The 17,097-nt window shown below is 35.2% G+C and overlaps 1 protein-coding gene across 1 annotated transcript in view; it reads right to left on the bottom strand.

Moving 5' to 3' along the window:
- The window catches only part of LRP1B (LDL receptor related protein 1B), a 781,126-nt gene that overhangs the window by 110,684 nt on the left and 653,345 nt on the right, over positions 1-17,097 (bottom strand). The window contains exons 49-56 of the mRNA XM_057401813.1: positions 16,314-16,436; positions 14,345-14,464; positions 11,897-12,025; positions 10,816-10,938; positions 6,815-6,955; positions 5,537-5,724; positions 5,133-5,316; positions 3,076-3,161 (exon numbers count right to left, since the gene is read on the bottom strand). Of these exons, the coding sequence (XP_057257796.1) occupies positions 3,076-3,161; positions 5,133-5,316; positions 5,537-5,724; positions 6,815-6,955; positions 10,816-10,938; positions 11,897-12,025; positions 14,345-14,464; positions 16,314-16,436 (1,094 nt within the window). The remainder of the gene's footprint in view (positions 1-3,075; positions 3,162-5,132; positions 5,317-5,536; positions 5,725-6,814; positions 6,956-10,815; positions 10,939-11,896; positions 12,026-14,344; positions 14,465-16,313; positions 16,437-17,097) is intronic.

The raw sequence follows: 17,097 nt of genomic DNA, 5'->3' as shown, positions 1-17,097 counted from the left end.
GATTGCACTCAGTCAACGGTTCTTACTTCCTTATCTGAGAATAGGAAAGCCTTGCCCCACAATCTGCTTAACATTCTGATATGTAGTGAAATCTACACTTAATGTAAAAAGATGTGACTATCAATGAAAGATGGAGCAACAGTGGTAAAAAGAAGTGATACAGTTTGCACTTCTTTTAAAGCAGCAAACTCGGTTAATCAATACCCTTATCAACTCAATGACATTCTACTCGTGCATGGATCAGAAACCTCCCTTGTTAATGCAATTCATAGCTGCAGAGGGGACTGTAGAGTGCTGGACTAGCCAACTCTAAAATAAACAACTAAGAACAAAAATATTTGATTGTGAAAAGTGATACATTTTTTTTCTGCCAACTACTACAGTGTAATAATGTATATCTACCTTTTGATCAAAACGCAGAGGAAAAAGAGTGATTAGGCTGCATAAAGTATTATTAAAGAAAGGCTGAAACAATACAGTGTTGAAGGACCACTCTCATTTTCAAAACTCACATAGGATCATATAATGGTTATTGTTGGAAAGGACTTTAAGATCATCCAGTTCGAAGCTCCTGCCATGGGCATGGATGCCTCGCACTAGACCAGGTTGCCCAAGGCCCTGCGCAACCTGCCCTTGAACATTGCCAGGTGCAGCGTTCAAGATGTGAATGGAGCATTCACAGCTTCCTTGGGCAGCCTGTTCCAGTGCCTCAGAACTCTGACAGTAAATAACTTCTTCCTTATATCTATCTAACCTAAATCTCCCCTGTTTAAATTTGAACCCATTTGCCCTTTGTCTTATCACTATAGTCCATGGTAAGAGTCTGTCTCTGGCATCCTTGCGTACCATGTTGTAACAAAATCAGCTGCAGCTCTGTCAGTCAAAACTCTGCTCCAAAATACTTTTTCTGTCTCTTTTTCTATTGTTAGCATAAATATGCCTACAGATAGAGCCTAACTCCAAATTCTTAACAAATGAGACAACAGGGGAATGAATACAGAAGACTGTAACAAATTTATAACATACTAGAAATCAAAGTCAGTAATATGTGAAAAATTAGCTTTATATCTATATACAACACCATAAAAGTTTCTTAAATATTGATAATTAAGAAAGAGAACTGACTGCCTGCAAATCTTTCAAATATTTTATTTTAGTTCAGTTTTGTTCCAGTATTTATCAGGACATCAACTGTGAGTAAAATTATTTCTGTATATCTGCAATTGAGTTGTTTGTCCAGACATCTCCTCTTTGTGACCTACATGACACTTTTAAGTCCTCCTAGTATAATTGTCATTTCTCATGTAATCTCCTTGTTTTCAAACATCATCAGCTGCATTATTCTCTCATCTTAAACCTGTGGTTTTATTTCTGTTGCAAATGCCATATGGTATCCCAGGCCATGATTTGTGTTGCCTTGGTGCCCCAATTAAAAACTGAAGGTAAAAATCACAGCTACTGATGAAGAAGATTCTATCTACCTACTCTGTGGAAACCCTAAGTATTTTGATAATTAGGAGTAAAGGAAATGGAAAGCAAAGAACACACACAGGGCACAACTCAAACACTTGCACTATTTATGTATATTTGGAAGAAAAAAAAAAAACAAAAAACCAAAACAAAAAGGCCGGCACATAACAACTCAGCAACGCCTGAATGTTCATATCTTTTCAGCTCCTATACTCTGAGTTTATATGCACAACTGCTAGAATGGCAAAGCACAGATCAAATCCACAGAGAAGGGTGGGTCTGCTCCTTTGCCAGAGCAGCTCTCTTTATTTGTTTCATCTGTTTGACTTCTAAGAAAGAGCTGATCCATCATAACATTGCAAGGACAAAAAGATGTCCTTATGATGAAGACAGCCCACCTGTTCTGCTGATATAGCTCCCTCTTTTGCTTTCAAATCTGGATGCTTTCAAAAATGCCATATTTGTAGGATCGAAGGCCAGTAGGTTCAATAGCAGAGGTATTTATTAGACTCATGAATAAATATGATATGGAAAACACAGATTCTCTTCCATGGCTGGAGCTACATGGCCTCTAACATGCTGAAGAGGAGTCCATTAAATTCAAGACTAATAAAGCTCTGCGTCAATCTGTCAGCACCAACCATAAAGAAAAATTATTTTTGCTCCCCTCTTTTCACAGGCTTCTATCAATAGATACACCAGCAAAAGAGGAGAGGCAGTGAGATGTAAAAATGAGAGGCAGTCAGAAGGATTTCAGAAGAACAAACAGACTTTACCATAATGCTTGTTATGCTTAAATAAAGTCAATGTTCAATGTAAGATGGTTAATTTTGTAATTACTGTTGTGGAGACCTAAGTGCCTCTATTGTGACATTAAGATGTGCAACTTACTCTCACAAAAGTCACAAAAAGCCTAACGATATTCACTGGCAATAACTGTTTTTTTCTAGTATTTCTACAATTGATTAATTAGTACTTATGGAAATAGATGCTTTTATTAAACATATTTTGGAACTTTTATCTATGGTAAGTAACTACACTTAGGTGAAGCATAGAAGCAGAGGAGAAACTGCTAAAATGACAGCTCTGTATTTACTGGATGACCTTGTAATTTTTGTAGTTTTTTTTTCACATTGTTTTTCCTGTCATAATAATTTAATGACTGAAAAAAGCCCCAAATATTTAGCCAAAGATACAAATTCAAGTATTGCAATACTGTAAATCTTGTTATTGTCTATCTAAATAATAAAAAAAAGATTTGGATTATGACAGTAAGTAGCCCAAATAATACAAGGCCAAATAGGAGGTTCTCTGGCTTTTTTTCTTTTTTTTTAAGTGAAATATACAAATTGCACAAAACGTATTGTGACAGAAGAGGATCACAAATAACGTAAGTTTTTTAGTACATCAGAATGACTGATTAAACAACTGCCTGAGCTTTCACCACATGAAATTCAGATAAAATATTACAAAAACTCTGAAGATACTGCAGTTGTTCTATGATGCATACAGTGCCAATTATAGGATGATGTTTCTGTCAGTTGCACACTTTAGAAAAGAATAAAAGTATTGAGTTAAACTTAGAGCATGGTACTATGATTATACCTGTTTCAACAAAGTGTAGTTGGATCCATCAGTGCTAATTTTTCTGATTTCATGATGATCAGCCAGAATTAAGAAAGGTTCCTCATCTAAACCCCAGGAGAAAGAATACATTAGACTAGCTTTTACGTTAATTTATGGAAAATCAGGAATACAATGCTGAAATATGGATGGTTTGAAAAATAAATGTTACATGCTCTGATCAATGTTATGGATGAAAAGAATATTTAAAACATTCAAATGTTCCAAGAAAGATCAATGATGCAGTATAAAAATGAACAAAGCAATCAATTAGTATATCTTTCAATGTAAGTTGTTTGGGTTTTTTTTTGCCTTTGTAAGATGGGAACCATACTGTATTTTATCCTAACTTGATGTCAGAGATTGAATTTGAAATATATTTCATACCACTTGTTTTAATTTCAACATTTACTTTCAAATTTTCACTAAGGCTATTTGTTACGGCTGGAAACCAAGCATGTTTTGACCATTCTTTTTTTTTTTTTTTTTTAAGATTTCAATACCCTGAACAGTATAGACATAAAGAAACAACTGTTTGGACAAACCTTGATTCTCCAATTCTGAACTGAAGCCAGATTCAGCTTTTTTTACCCCTGGCTTTCTAGCTTAAAAAGATATTTCTGTGGATTCTTATTCATGCCATCACTTACTTTGAAACAGCTCTGACACTGATACATGTAATAGTAAAAAGAATAAAAAATCTTTATTTGAGCTCTATTAACAGAGACCTCAGCTAAAATTAATTAAAAAAATACCAATAATAATTAAAAATGTGTTAAAGGTTTGTACCTACTGCTAATACATGCATGAATGTAATATGTTGTCCAGCCTACTCTGCTCTTATACTGAATACATTGTACCACCTTGCTTGCATTTTATGTTCAACTCTTAAGACAACCAGTTCTTAGAAGATGCGAGACATCATCCTCAGCACTGACTTAGTGCTTTGCAGAGGATGGCTGTAACACTCTGCTGTGTTGTTAGAAGCTCAAACCAATTTATGCCAGAAATTGGCATTAGGCCAAAGACCAACATGTTGCCACCTCCTTGCAGTGTAACCACAGCATGGACTACTTTGTCATGGTCATTTCTGAAATCTACTATATTACAACTCCAATAAACTCTGTTCCAGCTCCCCTTCACGTGTGAGTGATCTATGGCTTCTAAACATACAAGTGGCTTACAAGGTGTGACACGGGAGCAAAGCAAAAACCAGATACTACATTTCTGCCCTCTCTTGTGTTTCCTCTGGTTACTTGGGGAAGCACCTGAGACAGAAGTGTAAGGTGGGCAGAGATTCCAGTTTTGTCATGTAGAAAGAAAATATAAGGGGGTTTTATATTTAAAAAAAAACCCCACCAAACAACTTTGTGTAAGGATAGAATAAGTAGGAGTCTTCTCAAGCCAAAGATTGCCTGCAGTATGAAGGAAATCCAGCAGAACACAGATATGGGGGTTTTGTTACTTTCCTGTTGACATTTTGCTCTTCCTTTCACTGATCTAGCAAATCTCACTCACTGAAGCACATAAAAATAACATCAGTGGTATAGACAGAGGGGTGAAGAAGTAAACAACATTCTTATGTATCTTGAACTTCACCGTGTATTATATGTAAGTCTAGAGGATTTAATATGTTATAGGAATAACAGATTTTGCAATTACTATTAAATTTTCCTATTTCTCCTTTTCATACCAAGAAGTCTGAAAGTACAGTCTAATTTTTAAAGTTGATGAAATAAAACAGCACGAGCATTTTAAACACTTATCATAAACATACTATTATCATGTGACCCATTAAGTGATGTATTTTAACTTTCCTAATACTTTTTCCTAATAAAGTTACTTAGACTTTCATAATACACTCTAACTATCCACTACCAGTGATTTGAGCAGAATACGTACTAAAAATAGAACTTATTACTACATTCAGACATTGAATCACATTCTTATTGTTTACTGAAGTAGTGCACTTCAAAGTAGCTGTTTATCCTGCATAAAAGGGTTACAGAGACCATGGGGCTATAGTATTTCACAAATACCTGAAAGGGACTTGCAGCCATTTAGGTTATCAGGTTGTATTTCATACCCATATGCACACAAGCATTTGTAGGTTCCATATGTATTGATGCATTGCTGGCTGCAGGGAAATCCAGACAAACATTCATCAATATCTACACATGTTTTGCCATCATCCTTCAGCAGAAATCCGGGCCAGCATTTGCACTGGGAAAGAAAACCAAATACATACAATTTTAATTAACGATTCTATTTGTTACCTTGCATACTTTCTTCTGAATATGCTACAATCATAAACTTTTTCATCTAGTCTCAGTTTTTCAAGTGTCATCTTAATTACTTTGCTGTTTACACTGTTTACAGGCAGACTCAGTAATTAAGAATTAAGAATTTGCATTATATTACACCACATTTTTTAATTATTCACCTTGTATCCAACAGGAAGATCCTGACAATCTTGAGAACAGCCGCTAACTTTCTTACTGAGGCATTCATTAATGTGGCAGCTTTTCTCATCAGATCCATCACTACAATCTTCTTTGTTATCACAAACATCACTTTGAGGAATACATTTACCATTTTTGCACATGAAAAAAGAACTGTTACATGACTGCTCTGGAAAACAAAAAAGAAAACACAACTTGGTGTGGTCTATTACTATTTGAAATAAATTTTCTCCTGGAACAGCTGCAATGTATGCATGAAAGATGAAACAACTGTATAAATTTCTTATTGATATTATTATAATACCGTTTTACTTTGCAGTATCTTTAAAGGTTATCACTCTCCTAGAGAATGTGTGAATACGTCCAAATTATTACACCCTCCTGCACATTTGTTTTCGTATAATTGAGAATCCTCTACCTTATCTCTGCACAAAATATAATTCGACAGTTTACAAAACTTAAAAAGCATGGCTTCTGTCCCCTGTGGATGCTGAGGGGTTCAGTTAACATGTCTGAGAACTGTGCATACATGCTTCTTCCCCTGTTTGGCAAAACTCGAATATGTCATTTCAGCTACTTTCAGGGTCTTCAAATTAGAATTAGAATCCTTAAATATAAGGCAGGCATGTTGGTTTTCCTCAAAGCAAATGAATGTTTTCCATCAAAATTAGTATAAAGGACTGGGCTACTGTCCTTTATCTTTCTTGTCATAAGAAAACATCTTTCAAAAGCTACAGAATTGAGTTATTATATGCAGACCAGGATTCATTTACCTCTCAAAAACCAGTCAGACTGCAGCAAACTTATTCACGTCATTAGAAAATACCAATAAAACCAATCATGTTTGGCCAGTAATTCACTTATACAAATAAACCAGTGTTTATCATTTATAGGAAGAACAACTTTATGCCCCCTTTTGTATGATCTCCTTTTGTGTGATGAATATATTAAATATAGAAAACATTCCCAGGGCAAGCTAGAAACTCTGGCAATTATTACACTAATATCATCGTATTTTACTTCTAACAAAATTAATGCGTTAAGGAAACAGCAATCATCTTACGCTACAGGAAATGGTGGCTTGACCTTTGGGAACTGAGGTTTTGTATGCTTAGGACTAACAACACACTCTTCTTGCAAGACATAAGGAATAACACCATGAAAGCACTGGAGAGTTAAGATGTAAGTTTTTACATATGCTTATCTACAGTTCTAAACCACAGTTTTTAAAAAAATTATTCAAAAAATTAAAAACAAACCTGAACTTTTGCATTTCATGTTTATAGGTCCTTCATCAGAATGGTCTGGACAGTCGAAATCACCGTCACACTGCCACTGAGAATTCAAGAGGCATCTTCCATCAGCACAGGTGAACTCTCCAGGACGACAGTGACGATACCCTAGAAATACAGCAATCCGTGACTTCATGCTTTGCTTCATACTTTTAGCATGAAGTTTTGCACATAATAGGCAATATAAGTAAAAGTATCTTTTGTTCCATAAAGAGATACACATATGTTTATATGTGTCTATCAGCGAGAGAAATCAAGTGTCTCTTATGCAGCACAACATAGTCATGAAGCAATACCCACATGTGTAAAATGTGTTCATGATGCTCTCAATCATAAATACATTTTCTTTTAGGTGTAATTTAACTTTCTGCTATTATTAGGATATGCTAGAAATTATTACAGCAAACATTTGCCAGTATTCTTTACTAAATGCTTTCCCTTCAAAACATGCAGAACTTTAGTAATTTTAATCATGCTATACATGCATTTTCCAAGATGGTCACAAAATCGGTACATATAAAATGCATACATTTCAAAAATTAAAGTGGATTTTTAACAGAAAATCATAATATATAACGAAGAACAGAAATCACAGACAGGCATTTGCTTCTTAGAACACAACTGTTTAGCCTAAAGTTAAAAAGCAAAGCAATGGAAAAATTTAAAAAAGATAGCACAACTTTTTTTTTTTTTTCTGGGGGGAGGGGGTATTTAGTTTTGAAACATGAAAGTGAAAAATTCCCAGTGGGAAAATCACCTTCTATTTGTAAAATATTTACTTGTAAAATTCATTACACTAGACCAACTACTAAAAAAAACTATGTTCCTGTTTGGGAAAGTATAGCTTTCCCTGTACTCTACATATATAAATCCTGCCTCAAAAAAAAATCTGTAGTCCTTTAGATGATTCTTGAAAGGAAACCTTGATTTAGTTTAAAACTCAAGAGAGTATCTCTTGTAGCTCAGTATTCTGTCTCTGACAGCAGCAATGGGGGATGCAATTTATGGATAATGTATTTTGTTCCCATGTTCACCCCAGCTTGAATAATTGCTTTTTTGTTTTGTTTGTTTGTTTGTTTACATGTAATTATGAAGATTTCACTTAAAAGATAGGATTATACAATAGAATCAAAACTTGTATCAAAGAAATTTTGAAGGATTAAAATGATTGTGAACTTTAAAAATCTGTTTAGCTACAAATTCTGTAAAAAGTAAAAAGTTGTTACTATAATCACCAGTCCCAGTTTTATATTATATCTGAATAATATAACAATAATATACCTTTAATGATATAAAGTGAAACAAACAAACAAACTAGATTTGAAAATTGATTCCCTTAATTCAGCTTTTAGGAATGTATTTCAAACCAAATATCATCCCATACAGTAAACTGGCTGCTGAAGGGTATCTCTTTTCTTCTTTTGCATATCAAGATGCAAAGGTCTAGCTCTAGAATCTCACAGAGCTATGATCAGTTTGCACAGTCTGCAGTCAAATCAGAAATCACAAGTTTAAATCTTGGTGATTTTATATTTGTTTGTTTTCACATCCTGACACCTTGAAAAATGTATTTTGGAATTTGATTCCTACTCTTTACAACCAGTTCCCTTTCCCATAAAAGAATGTATAACGAGTTTACCATACTAGTCACACACTAAGATGTGTATTTGATTACTAGCTAAAAGAACATTGCATTGGAGCCATGCAACACGTAACAAATGTTGCTGTAGATTTCAGTTTGCTCAGTGGAAATTAAATAGAGACAGTGCCTGAAGGCAGGTCTATACCACAATTAGACCAGATTTGTACATCCTCTGCTTCTGTTGCTGTTTCCCCCTTTTGTCTCTTTCCAGAAGTATGTCAAACTATCATTATTTATTTGTCAGTATTTTAAGGGACCATGAATGTATATGATGCTGCAGTAAACAAATGAAATATACCATCAAGAAATTGCAAAAAAAAAAACCAAAACAAAACACCCAAATCCCCACCTATAAAAAGTTTGTGACTGTTTCATTTAAATACTTATTTAAGAATTACAGCATGCTTCCAAAATCTCATCAGAAAGGTTCTCTTACTCCCCTCACCATTCAACTCAATCATGTTGTACTAAACAGATGAACAAATCCATAAGGAGTCACTTTATGTAAAGGGTTCTGGCTCGTATAAACTATCACTAATGGAGGAAATAGTTTAGTTTCATTATTCTGTGGAGCCACACTCAGATCATACTTTTGGCAAAAGGGCGAACCACATCTGTTAAGATAGCAAAGTATAACAGCATGTGCCTTGAACCTGTCAGGATGGGTACCTCAAGTGGAGTTGCCTATATAAGCTCATGGAGAGCTACAGCCTTCTGAGGATTAGTGGGCACACATGCTAGGAATCCTGTGTCCTGGGCTGGCACAGCAGGTGCACTTAATTGTGCTCTGTGTGTGTCTGGGTGCTGAGAACTTCCAGGGATTAATTATAAACTGGAGATTGTTTAGAAACCCATAAGATATATCAACATTTTGCAGGCATGATTTACTTTCTCTGTTGCTGCTACTGCTACTGAATGTACAGTTCACTGATTTCCAAGTCGTTATCTTGCATCAACAAATCAACAACCTCCTTTGATCCTGATTTGGTTTAAACTACATGAACAAAGCAGGTTTTCCCTACAACAGCCTGTTGTTGCAAAGTTCTCCTTTCAGAACAGCAGGTAGTTTACAGAAGTAAAAAACAAATGGAGTTTGCTAGGAGAGGTGTGTTTGTGCCTTTCTTTCTTCAAGGATCCAGAAGTCCATGCTGGCAAGTGGTGTGGCACAGTAAGAGAGAACCAGCAGACTGAAACAGCAAGTAATGAGAACCCACTATCCACACGATGTATTTCAGGATTTTACTTCATAGAATCACAGAATGGTTTGGGTTTCACGGGACCTTCAAAATCAGCTAGTTCCACCCCCTTGCCTTGGGAAGGGACACCTTCCACAAGATCAGGTTTTACGAAGTCTCATCCAACCTGGTCTTGAACATCTCTGCAGCTGGGACAGCCACATCTTCTTCTCTGGGTAACTTATGCCAGTGCCTCACCATCCTCACAGTAAAGGATTTCTTCCTTGTATGTAATCTAAATCTCTCCTCTTTCATTTTAAAGCCATTCCCCCTTGTCCTATCACTGCATGCCCTTGTAAAAAGTCCCTCTCCAGATTTCTAGTATACCCCTTTAGGAGGAAGGTTGCTCTAAGGTCTCCCTAAGCCTTCTGTTCTTCTCCAGGCTCAACAACCCATGCTCTCTCAGCCTGTACTCATAAGACATCATCTTCGTGGCCATCCCCTGGACTTGCTCCAAAAGGCCCACATCTTTCTTATGCTGGGGGCCTCAGAGCTGAACACATTTCTGTGGGGTCTCACAACAGAGTAGAGGGGGAGAATCACCTGTTGGACATGCTCCTTTTGAGGAAGCCCAACATACGGTTGGCTTCCTGGGCTGCAAGTGCACACTTGCTGGCTCATGTTGAGCTGCTCATCAACCAACACCTTCTTCAGCAACCCCAAGTACTTCTCCTCAGGCCTGCTCTCAATCAGTTCTGCACCCTGCCTGTATCTGTGCTTTGGATTGCTCCAAACCAGGCTCACATTAGGCTTTCTCTATTCTTGTGGATTTCGTGCCCACTACTGGCTGAAGTGTTTTAACTGGCTCAGCTTCAGAGGTTTTTTGAGGTTTGCGGGGTACTTTTTCCACAGCAGTTCACTTGGCTTGGCACTGCTTATTATTAGAATCAACTATAAGACACAACTATAGCAAATAATTTGTCACTGTAGCTCTAGCTTTGTGTTAATACCAAGTTGTATTCAGTAACGCATAATTTAAAGTTGACTTTAAAACAACTTTAAAAAGCAAAGAGCCTTCTTTTTCAGTAGCAGAAGGTCTCACAGTTAACAGTCTGAGATTTGTCAAGTTACTCTACTTTTTTTATACTTGCCACATTCCAGAGATTCATCTGATCCATCTCCACAGTCATCATCATGGTCACATACAAACTGTTTGGGAATGCAGACTTTGTTATGGCACATGAAAGCATTCTCGTCACAAGTGTTATTAGGAGCTATGGAAAATACAGTACATAAAGATAAATGAAATTGAGAAAAGTAAGATATACACTCATTTTCTTACAGAAAGCTGAAATGAGAAGTAATTAGTCTGAGTGGATTCAATGGAAATAAATGTAACTTTTGAGTCATGCAAAGAGCACCATAGAATTGAATAGCAGACAAAGCCACTCATCTCCACATAGATAGCTAAAAAGTAAGATCGCATGTAATGCAAGACAGAGGTGTCAGAAGTTTATGCTGTCTATAAATAACCTAAGGTCTGCCTCCAAAGAAAATAAAACTTGGGAATTACAGATGTCCTTACTATGTTCCTCTGCTCCTGAACAAAAGCTCTTTAAAATCCATAAATACTCAAAATATAAGTCAGCCTAGAAATGGTGATAGAATATGTATTCAGTGGTGAGACCATACTACAGTATTTTTAACCTATACCATTTTTATATACATTAATAAAATAAACTCCCTAATGAAACTATTACTAAAATCCAGACACTTTTAATAGGAACATATCTCAGAAGACTGGAACTAATAGCTTATAGGTCAAGAGATGTCAAGTTCCTAACAAGTAGCCAGAGTAAATTGGAGACAGAACTGTGTCTCCTTTTTTGGTGCACAACTCCCCTGACATGCAGAAGAATTTTCTTTGGGAAAAGCAATAAAACTGCATGGTCAATAATGAGCTAATTTTCATTAGTAACCATGTTGTATAGTGTCTGTGTTGTGGCATACATACTGGTCTTCAGCTGATGTGCCTCAGTATCTATTAGTAAAATGGGAAGAAGTTAGGTTGATTAAAATATTGAAGAATCACGGTATGCATGCCCGCATGTGGTCCATCAGTCTTTACTAACAGTCTTGACAGTAGAAGAGTACGATGGCACAAACACAAACAGCATCTGACTATTGTAAAGTACTAAGAAAATAAATACTGTAACTTTTTAACATGCATACCACAGCCTGCTGTTGACAGCTCATCACTTCCATTAGGACAGTCTCTTTCACCGTCACAAAGCCAGTGTTGGGGTACACAGGCATGCGAGCCCAAGCAACTGAACGTATCTGCTGCACAGGTCACTGAACCTGAAAAAGCATTACATGTGAGTCTTGAACAGGTTCTGATTTTTTTTTTTCTTTTATTTTTAAGGTAATGCGCAATGCCTAAGGTTTTTTATTTTAAAATAAAACTGATTTTTTGTTCTGCACAGTATGATAAACATACTATCTGAGAATGTATGTTATAGTAAAATTTTGGCAATCTGCTAGTTCTTCTATTCTTTTCATTTATTCAGTCTCTCAAATTTCTGCAAGGAAAATGTATTTACCATACTTCATGGAAACTATCCAGCTGTATAACTTTTCAAGCCAATTTTGGCATTTACATTTGACTGCATGTTTGAACCAACTGAAGGAAGGAACTAATCCTTTAAATCAAGTAATCCTCGCACCACTGTACTTTATGCCAGGAGGTGAGAGGTATCCAAAACCCACATGAGTCAGCCCCATGTAGAAGAGAACAATGGGTACCAAGTACAGTAGTAGTTGGAGTAAGGAAATATCTGACAGTTCTAATGCAAGTAACTCAATGTACTGTTTGGCTTTTTTTTTTTTTTTTTTAATAGGCTTTTCTGCAGATAAGAAAATTATGTCCTAGGATTGGTTTTACGCTGTTTGAAGTAAACTTTTGTGAAATCTGTCATTTAATGTATTCTCTTAAATAAGTTACATATACTTCACGGAATAGAAAACAGTGTATATTTTACCAATTTTAATTATAAATCAATTAAGTAGTAAAGCAAATTAAAAATCTTTTTTTTTTGTGCTATTCATGCAAGAGAGACAATTTTTGCTTGCTTATACTCATTTGCCATTTTTTGACGCTTCTGAAGTTAAAGTTTACGTTAAGTAAATACTGATTTTTTAGGACTGAAAAATCTGAAGTCAGCTTGATCTCTTTTTTCTTCTGAGACTCTGAAATTCAGATCTGCCCCTGTTCCTAGGGAGAGATACAGCCTTAACTCTCACCTCCTCATAACTGGTGTGGAGGTTTACCTCTTTGAGAGATGGCCTACAGTTTCATTGGTGGGCTTTCTTCTTATAAGAGATCTTCAATGTATTGCAAGACAAGATATCAAAAAGCAGTAATTCTGAACAACCTTAGAAAAAATAGATTATTGTGCTGCATTGACACTTCGCAATTTGGTGGTCTTGATTTTCCTCTCCCTTTTTCTATTTCTTGCTCTAAGTTTCCTATTAAGCTTTGGGCCTTAATGTTTCTTAGGTCTTCAGGTTCTTATAGAACAACCTGAACAACCTTCTATAACCACCTTCAGGTTGTTATAGAACAACCTGAACAACAGTCACTGATGACGTGCTTGTCTTCTCAATTCCCACCTTCTTATTTTCCTAGGGGAGAGAGGCAGAGAAAAATCTTCCTTTTCAAACAGACACTGCCTCCAATACCCCAGTCATCAGGATGCCTTCAATACCATGAAAAAAAATGTATAAATGTATTGTAGATGGATGTCAACTTGAAGTTAACTTAGTAATTAATTCATACTTTGCAATATTAGAACAGCGTAATTTCCACCATCATCCTTTTCATTTGCTGGCATTTCTACATCTGTGTTTGATTAAGAAACCACTTTAACAAACCATAGTTCTGAACATAAGCTAAAGAGATTTCTTCCCTATCTACTCAACACTTCTAGTAAAGTTATCAACAATATTTTTATTGTGGTATCACATATGAAATATGGAAAAAAATACTTTTTGTGGGATGGACTTTAAGTAGGAAGGGTTTTGAAAAGAAAGTATCTAATAGTGAAAAGTTGCCATTTTACAAAGAAAATCCTAAAGTACAATACAAATAAGGATGGAAACAATATTGAAACTATCACGAAATTGACAGCATGACTTGACACAATGTGATTTTCTTTTGAAAAGAATTCATTAACACTTTTCCAGTCAGCTGAGCCCCAGAATGAAAGTAAAATCTTAAATCCCTTATGCAATTTCAAGGTTTGGGGCATTTGAGATTAATATCATGCTAAAATATGCTTATGGCTGTATGTACAAAAATTTAAAGGGAATAAGAGAAAACTGGAGAAAAGAAGTAGCTTTAGAGTCTTCAAGCACATACCACTGAAATGCAAAACTTAAATAGTGATACAGGGGTTTTACCTCAAGGATGGGAACTGAACAAAAGTTTGGTTCTTTTGCCCATGCTGATGTGCCATTCCTACCTTCACTGACAGACTACACACAAATCATATAGACCCCATAAAAAGGTATCTTTAAAGTATGTGCTCTTCAGAGATGTACTTTCCACAACCTTCTAGGATCACTTAGTTTTTCAGAAAGCATGATCTGACGATACAGAACTAAAATTCTTCTACTTACCACAAATTGCATCACTTTCATCTAAACCATCTCCACAGTCATCCTCACCATCACAAGTCCATTGCTTGGAGATGCATTTGTTTGCAGAGCAAGCAAACTGATTCCATGAACAAGATGAATCTGGGAATAACATCAGCCACTACATTTGTTAGCTTCACAAAAGTACTGCATTCCCTGTATTTTCTAGCATAGTTTAGGTATCTCCACACTGTTCCTATCTGTCCTCCCAGTTTTAGTGTATGAAAACACTCAAACACAGTATAGTCCTATTTAGGATTTACCAGTTTGTCTAAGAGTCTGCATTCACATTATAATAAATAAGTAAAAAAAAAATAAATAAGTAAATATCAAAACACTCAAAACACATTCACCTCTTTATAAAAATTTCACTAATGGGATGGGGATATTTTAAAAGCAGAAGTTGGGTTTCTGTATTTCACATGGATACTGTAACTATAGTGGCTTATTGTGGCTGCTTTATTTTGGTAGTAGGTCCAAATTTTCAAACACAGCCTTCTTCTAGGTATTGCAGCATTTAATGCCATCTTTAAAATATGTTATTTTCTCTCACAAGAAAAATTACTGTGTGTTTTCATCTCTCCCATAAAAACTGGCTAATGGGTTTTACAATATCACACATAAGTATACATACATTACTAAATCTGGAAACATAAACACTGAGTTACATTCGCATCATACACTGCATTCAACATACACTTTTGTATACATTGAAAATAATGGCATGCTTCTGCATTTCAAAAGTAGCCTGCACAACTCTTCTAAATAAATGCTATTATTATGACCTTTTCTGAAAACTTCAAATTGTCCACTTCTCCAAGATTTTCTTTGAAAATAAAATTTATTTATTTTTAACTGATATTAACAAATTAAAATATTAAAAATAAAAAGAATTCTAGTTAATGCAATCTGAATTTATGAGTATTGTAACAAATACCTCAAAATGGGTAAGAGCCATAAGTAGGCAAAAAGTAATTGACTAAACCCCTTTCCCTTTCTCCCACAAAAAATTGGCTAATAGGTTGCATAGAAATACATATGTGTAATAGAACTTGGAAACATGCAAAGTTACAATTGATGAATGTTGTCAACAGAAAACCTTGTGATTTTCATAGTGCACAGTTGCTAATTTTGAAGTTAAGATACATATACACTATGCAAACTGCAAACTAAACATGTAAGCATGTTAGTAGAAAACTGGGTCATGAAGAGAGTACCGTATAACTTTCAGTCATGTTAAACAGTGAAGCATGAAAAAAGAAAAAAAAAAAGGAATAGACAAGTTTAGGATTTTATTTTCAGGTTTTATTTAAATAGGGATACTGCTTTTTGCTGTTCTTATAAAATGTAATTATAGTGATAATCCATTCAGTTAATCCATACAAATTTAAAAGACTAGATCCTCTATGAGCAAAACCGCAAAACCAACCTGCACTGCTCCTCAGTTGGGCGGAGTTCAAGAATCTTGACATTCCCTTGACCCTTAATATAGCTCACAGAGTTTATGCTGTATTTTATTCACATCACTTTTGTTATTTTAACTATACCTGTATGGTCCCTGATGCAAAGAAATATCTATTTTTATGTCATAAAGGTATATTCTGGTTACTTCCTGTTGAGGTCAAGATACTGATATAAACTGATTGTATTTACATAACTGTCCTAATGAGGAGTTATAAAGAATTAGTGAAATTGTTAAATATGAAAACAATAGAAAAGTCTGCATACAAACAAATCTTTAGGAGGAAAAAAAAAAGAGCTTTTATTCTAGCATGAGATTGGGTTTAAGATATTGGCAGCATGAAGCATTAGAGAGTTGAATCTGAAAATAAAGCATTAAAGCCTGTTTTATATAGCTCTATATTCAATCTCTGAGATATAAACACACACTTCTTTCTGTTTTCAAAATGCATTACTAATTATAGAAATACAAATAAGATGAAATGCTCACCACAGTGCAATTCATCTACTCCATCCTCACAGTCTTTCTGCCCATCACAAAGCCAGGTGGTCAGAATACATCTTCCACTAGGACAACCAAAATAATTTTCTTCACATGTGGGTTTGTTTTGAACTGTGATAAAATAAAGAATGTAATGTAAAATGGTCTCTACTAGTATGATTAGGAGACTAATACATTTCTGCTAAATTGCTGAATACTAACGGACAACAAAGTGTTTGTGTCTAAAAATGGAAAAAAAAAACCCAAACCCAAACCCATTTATACTATTTGTATTCATAAAAATTAGAAAATAATGATAGCTAAGTAGTTTAGGGAGCTATGAGAGTTCATTTATTTAGATAAGAATCAGAGCACAGCTTTAAACTAAATTAAAAGGACCTATAGAGAAAAGTAATTCAGTTTACAGGTTTTGAGTTCAGGTAGAACAACTCTGTTTGTTGGCTTACACCAGCTTAAGAAATTGTCTTTCTGCCAACACCTACAGGATAAACTAATTGTGGTAGTATTTTTGTCACATTCACTGTGATGAGCTACACATCTGATGTACATACTAACTGAAGCCACACCACTGATGTTGGAGAAAGAGATTTAGGCTTCATCACAAATTTAAAAGAAGTTCTTCCTTGCCATTTTAATCTGTAAAGCATGAAAGTCATTGAAGATTGTACTTCTATGAATCCTTAGAAAACAGACATGAGGAAAATAAATATATCATATATTAGTTTCATAACAGAAGCACAAATATTAGTCTAATGAGTGACACAGGTTATTT

This window comes from Pezoporus wallicus, unplaced genomic scaffold, assembly GCF_028554395.1.
Source record: "Pezoporus wallicus isolate ANWC-B61680 ecotype Strahan unplaced genomic scaffold, APGP_CSIRO_Pwel_v1 contig_865, whole genome shotgun sequence".
Taxonomy (NCBI): Eukaryota; Metazoa; Chordata; class Aves; order Psittaciformes; family Psittacidae; genus Pezoporus; species Pezoporus wallicus.
Note: the sequence above shows the minus strand (reverse complement) of the source record. Positions and strands in the feature narration are given on the sequence as shown.